This window comes from Larus michahellis, chromosome 18 (genome assembly GCF_964199755.1).
Source record: "Larus michahellis chromosome 18, bLarMic1.1, whole genome shotgun sequence".
Lineage (NCBI taxonomy): Eukaryota > Metazoa > Chordata > Aves > Charadriiformes > Laridae > Larus > Larus michahellis.
This window is the reverse complement of record NC_133913.1, coordinates 6,934,054-6,940,096: the sequence shown is the minus strand read 5'-3', so window position 1 is coordinate 6,940,096 and position 6,043 is coordinate 6,934,054. Positions and strand designations below refer to the sequence as shown.

General features: G+C 51.6%; 1 protein-coding gene across 1 annotated transcript; it reads left to right on the top strand.

Annotated features, from left to right (window-relative positions):
• The first annotated feature begins 965 nt into the window (after window positions 1-965).
• Window positions 966-1,268, top strand: LOC141732600 (feather keratin Cos1-1/Cos1-3/Cos2-1-like). Its single transcript, XM_074561871.1, has one exon. It carries the CDS (start codon window positions 966-968, stop codon window positions 1,266-1,268), a length of 303 nt encoding a protein of 100 aa, XP_074417972.1.
• The last annotated feature ends 4,775 nt before the right edge of the window (window positions 1,269-6,043 follow it).

Below are 6,043 nucleotides of genomic sequence, written 5' to 3'. Positions count from 1 at the left end.
CCACAGTTTTTTCCTGAAGACAGTGTTAGGCAGGATGGGGTCAAAAACCTAACAGCACAACGCACACACCTGGGGAGGCAACAACAAGTGACCACCGGGGTGAGCTGAGGAGGGAACGAAAGAGATGGAAGTGTCACTTCCTCATGTGCGGGAGCACTTGGGCTGCCAGCGGAGGACGGCTGGAGCTTCTTCCAGAGAACGACACCAAACAGCCCCACTGAAGTGACCCAGTCTGGTGTCACTTGCCTCCTCTGGACCCACTCAGCACTTGAACTGAGTCTTCTGCCTACACTGCTGCGTTCCTGCCCAGGAAATCCTGGGGCCTTTCATCCCAGTGATCACAGGAAACTTTGATTGAGGAATGGGTATGGTACAACTCTGGAAATTAAAAGGCAGCAGTGCAGGAGACCAAAGCACAGCCCATATCATTAGCTGTGATGGTTTGCATTCAAGATGAGCTTGTGCAAAAATTGTTACCTCCGCAAAGGATGCCTCTGGTGCTGCGGCAATGAAGGGCAGGTATAAAAGCCAGCCCAAGTCCCTGCTCTCTCCTGCACTTCTCTGGCCTCCTTCTCCTTGGGAACCAGGTGAGTCTGAAGCTCCTTCTCCTCCTCTTCCAAAGTGATATGTCTCCTCGATGGACCTCTCAGCTGGTATTGCCTCTCTTCTTTTCTGTGTCCTGGAGCTCCCTGTCATGCTAGAGGGAAGTGTGGGGAAGTTCTGCAAAGAGAGTAGCTGGGATGTAGCTGTGGTGGCCCTGGTTTACAAATTACGAGACCCTCCATGGGCCAGGCTCCAATTTGTAGACCATTGATAACAATGTGGCTCCTTAACACAGCTTCCATCTCTCCACTCAGTAGTGGCCTTAGATCCTTTGTGACAGGGTAACCAGGCTGCTTCTCACACACCCTTGTGCTCTCTTTCCTCCCTGCTTCTCTCCCAGGTGCACCTCTACCCTTAGAGACATGTCTTGCTACAACCAGTGCCTGCCCTGCCGGCCCTGTGGCCCAACACCTCTGGCCAACAGCTGCAATGAGCCCTGTGTCAGGCAGTGCCAGAACTCCACCGTTGTCATCGAGCCCTCTCCCGTGGTGGTGACCCTGCCTGGCCCCATCCTCAGCTCCTTCCCACAGAACACCGTTGTGGGATCCTCCACCTCCGCTGCCGTTGGCAGCATCCTCAGCTGTGATGGAGTGCCCATCACCTCTGGGTGCTGTGACCTCTCTGGCATTTCCAGCCGCTACTATGGAAGAAGGTCCCTCCTCTGATAAAGATTATAGGAAAGCCCCAAGAAGAGGCTCCCTGAGGAACTCAGAACACGGTGCTGGGCAGCGGATTGATCTTTTGAGTGTTGTTTTCAACACAGCGGAATGGCTTTGCCTTTCTCTCCCTTTTCCTTGTTTGCTTTGGATCCCCTTGTCCCCCTAATGCCAGACTGCTAGGGACTGTCTGTCTCATCTCCTTCTGTGGGCCAGGATGACAGACATGAGGTGGGAACTTCTCCATAGCCAAGGACAGCAGACTCACAGCTGCCCTTGGGGCCCCACGCATTGGTGGCCTCCATGTGGAGTGACTTTGTTTCCCTCTTTTGAATCATTAAAGTTCTGTTGCATTCAAGCCTGGCGTCCACGTGGTCCTTCCCTCTAGGGACACTGCCTGGCTTCCAAAGGAGAAGGGATGGAAGGGACTGAGAGCACAAGGAGACCTGTCTCCATTCTCAGAGGAGTGGGAGGTTGGGACGGCTTGCAGGGGCTTCTCTTTTGGGAACCATCCCTTGGAGCTGAGGAAGGCATCCCTGGCTGTTCTGCTGCCAATGAGCATCAGGCCTTGCCCTGCTCTGCCTCTGCTCATGGATGCCCAGAAAGGCAGGAGGCCCTGAGGGGGCAGCAGCCCTACGAGCTTTTGAGGAAGGGTGTTCCTCTTGCTATGGCCGGAGCTGTGCTGGGGTGTTTGGGTAGTGGGTGTGGAGTTCCAGAAGATGATTGGCTCCTCAGAATAGCAGGAGTGGTAATGCAGGGAACAGGCTTTGGGGTGACCTCTTTCCTCCATCACCAAATCTCGGGCCATGGCCTGGAGGCATCAGCAGGGAAAAGTCACTCATTCTGCTGAATGAATTGAGGCTGGAAACTGAAGCTAAACCTGTGGGAACTGTGGGCAGTCAGCACAGAAATGAGGACAGTGAAACGGTGTATTTCTGAGGGAGATCAAATTGCTCTCATAAAGAGCATGCAGGGGAATGAGAAGATCACGTCCCACTTGGTTTACTGCGCACCCAGGCACATGCACCAGTTCAGTCATCTGCCACCCCTCCTCCTGGACATGGCTTGTGCTGGCACTTCTGCCAACAAGGATGTCATCATGTTTGGTATTTGTGATGTGACCCTCTGCTGCTTCCACTTCATCCTCACTTCTCTACAGGTGCAGAGCAAGAATCGTCCTGTGGCTCTGCTGTGCAGAAGGCAGGCACTGAGCTGACTCAACCCGTGCTTCCCATTTCACTGCTGTGGCCAGTTTCTATGGCACGTGTGTCTCCACGTACATGGGAGCCCCCTTCAAAGGGTCGCTAGGCAGAGCAGTGGCTCTTCTTTGCATCATTCTTACTCCCCTGCTCAACCCCTTGGTTTCCACCCTAAGAAACAAGGATGGGAAAGCTGCTCGTAGTTTTTCACATGCAATAAACAACTGGCAGAGTTGTAGCATTTGACAGTTGAAATGATGAATGGAACTGTTTCCTTTGAAGAAAATGCTCTAAAACTCAACGGACCAAAATGGAGCAACGCTTCTGTGAATGGGATCTGCTCAGTGTTCCCAGCATCTCGAGGGATGTAAGGTTACCTATATTATCATCTCTTTCTTTCTAGTCCTGGCACTAACAAATGACATTTTTAAGGAATGCTTTGAAGAGGCAGAGTGCCTTTCTTACTGGGATCAGTTATTATAATTTCAGGTGTTCCAGCCTCAGTGTTTGCAGCCTGTGGGGAGTCTGGCTTGTCCCAGGTGTGCCACACTCTGCTGCCCTGTGAATACTGATCACTGAGGCACCATTCCCTTTACAGAGCTGGGACTGGTCCCACACCCCCACGGCACCCTTAGGGAGATCACTTATGACAGTTGGCACCTGTGCTTCTGCCAGTGTATATAAGGAATTGGCTTCTGACTCATCTTTGCAGATTCCTTGTAGAACTGCTTATGGTGATAGGACTCTGGCCAATAGACTGATCATTTGGTGGTCGTTTGTTGGGGGTTTTTTTTCTTTTTTTTTTTTTTTTTTAACTCTAAGCATAGGCAAGTGTTTAACTTGCCTCAAATGGTACAATAAAAATTCCCCAACGGCACACATATTTGTGCGTGTCCATGCCTGTGAGTGTGCATAGCTTCGTCTGCCTATGGGTGTGCATGTGTGTGCACCCATGAGGCTATGTCAAAGGTCTTGCTAAAGTCACGGCACACCCCACGCGGTGCCCCTCCCCTTCCCACAGTGCCTGTCAACTCCTCATGGAAAGCAATGAGGTTGGTGAGGCATCATTTGTCCCCAGTAAAACCTTGTCAGCTGCTCCCAATCCCCTCCTTGCCTTTCATGCATTTAGAGAAGGTTCCTGAGAATATTGTCTCCATCTTCCTTCCAGGGACTGGGTAGATACTGTCCAGTCAGCTCCTTGAATGCCCTTGGATGCATCCCAAGTGATCCCATGAACTTGTGTATGTCCAAATGGTAGTACAAGCTCCTTAATTCCTTATTCTTCTACTGTGGGTGCTGCTTCATTCCCATAGAGTCTGTGGGGAGGGTGAGGGATATGGTAGCCCTGAGAAGAAGCCATACCAGTAAAAGCTGAGGAGAAAGAGACATCGAGTACATGTCACTTGTCTCCAGATCCACTTCCTTACCAAGTAATGAGCCCAAATCTACTTAGCCATCCTGTTGCTGCCATTAGGCCCAGAAATACCTTTCTTGATTCCCTTCACATCTCTTGCAATTTTCCACTCCAGCTGTGCTTTTAAATCCATTTTGCAGAGGACCATCCTTGTGCTCTGAGGAGGCTCTCCTTGAAGGTTAGCCAGCTCCTCTGGGACCTCCCTGCCTTGGGGAAGTTTCCCAGGGCATTGTGCCAAGCCGGTCGGTTCCTTACCACTACAAGATGCGCTCTTCTGAAGTCCATTGCAGTAGTTGTCCTGTTTGTCTTGGTCAGTTCTCTGAGGATCTTAAATTCCACAGTCTCCTGGTCACTGCAGGCAAGGCTGATCTTGAACTTTCCATCATCCAACAGTTCTTCCTCATTTGTGAGTAGCAGATCACAGAAAGCCTCTGTCCTAATGTGTTCATGGACTGCCTGCATCAAAAATGTGTCTTCCATACAGCCCACACATGTCCTGGTTTGCTTGTGCCCAGCCATTTTCCTCCTGCAGCAGACAATGAGGTGGTGAGCACCTCATGCACATGAGCACCTGAACCCATGGTGTGCGCACTGCCTGACCCGGACTGGGGTCATCTTCATTCCTATTTCCTGCTCTTGCTTTCTCACTCTAGCCTACCCAATTGCACCTGAAATGTAAAACCTTAAAGGCTCCTGCTGTGGGCCCAAGTCACTGTAGCCTGGCATCTCCCTCTCGGGGACTGGAGCCAGCAGCTCCCAAGGGGATGATGACAGTTACACGTCAGGGGCACCCAATGTTCCTGTTGTCAACAGCAATGCAGCCTTTCCCTGGACTGTGCTGTTGTACTAGGGTAGACCATGTGCTTGCCCAGGGGACAGGACCCTGGCTAGCAAAGGCATTTAGAGGTCACACGTGTGACTATGTGAAGCTTGGAGAGGGACTGTCTGTAAAGCAGAGGGCTGTGCTGAGTGTCCCCCTCAACCCAGCAGAGTGAGGGACAATGCCTGTCCCTGTGTGGGGAGCCTCTGCAGCAGCAGCTACTGTTCATGGAGATGTTTCCCTTGAGGAGCCACCGCTATGCACAGGGAGAAAAAGGAAAGAAAATCCCTCTGGGGGAAGAGAGCAGTGCACAGGCACTCATTTGTGACTGAGCAGATCCAGGACACTTGCTACTAAAAGTGCCAGTTCATCACAGCAGATGAGCAGGAGGAACTGAGCAGCTCCCACTAGAATGTTTAACGCCCCCAGCGAGAACAGGGGAATGAAGACCCATGGATGCCCCATGCTGGGATCTGCCTAGGAGAAGAAAAGGCACAGCATCTCTTTACATCAACCGCCATGGCCAATGTTCCCGAGGGAAATAACAAAATGGAACCAGCTTTAAGGTGTCTCCATCTTGAGACAAGACAAACCCAGTGGGTGTCGTGGAGGATGGATGTGCCTGCGGTTATTAATAGCAGTGAAGATAAACAAATGGCTAATATATAAATGCAATGGTTCAAGTGTGTGCTGTTTAATCAGACAGAATAACTTCCAATGCATTGGCTATAGGAAGACTGTGCCTTCATGTAGTGTGGTATGGGAATGTTTAAGGCCATCATTGCATAAATTGATGTGTGGAACGGACAGAAAACGTTCCATCACAGGACCTTGTCCTGCAGATCCCTGGGTGTACAGGGGAAGCAGCGCTGCAAGGGCACACCTGACAGCCCCTTCCCTCATCCTCAGCCTTGCACAGACACATCTCCTCCATCCCCTGGGCTCTTCCACAGCCAAGGAAGCTCCCTGCACCGGGGTGTCACGCACTGCACAGAGGTACAAGGCACTGTCAAAGAGCCCGACTTCCTCCAGCTGGAGGAGGCTGTATTTCTCCATGGTGTTCAGCACGGTGGTGAGACGGCCACTGGGCTTCGGCCAGCAGTTGCGTGATAACAGACCAGCTGGGGACCTTGGCCTTTCCTCTGCTGGTACCAGACCAAGCCGTAATAGCTGGAAGTCTGGTAGGTTCATGTTATTAAAAGTTGTCTCTCTGCTTCACTGTGACTTGTCTTTCTTGCTGGGTGACAGTGACCTGGCCCATGGTGCCTGGAAGAAAGCGAAGGTCAGCAGCTCAGCAGGGAAGGGCTCTGGGAAACAAACCAGGAGTGGAAGCAAGACCCAGGCAGAGAAG

Excerpts from the sequence above, each read along its gene's own strand:
- LOC141732600 (XM_074561871.1), top strand. The coding sequence starts at position 966 with ATGTCTTGCTACAACCAGTGCCTGCCCTGCCGGCCCTGTGGCCCAACA.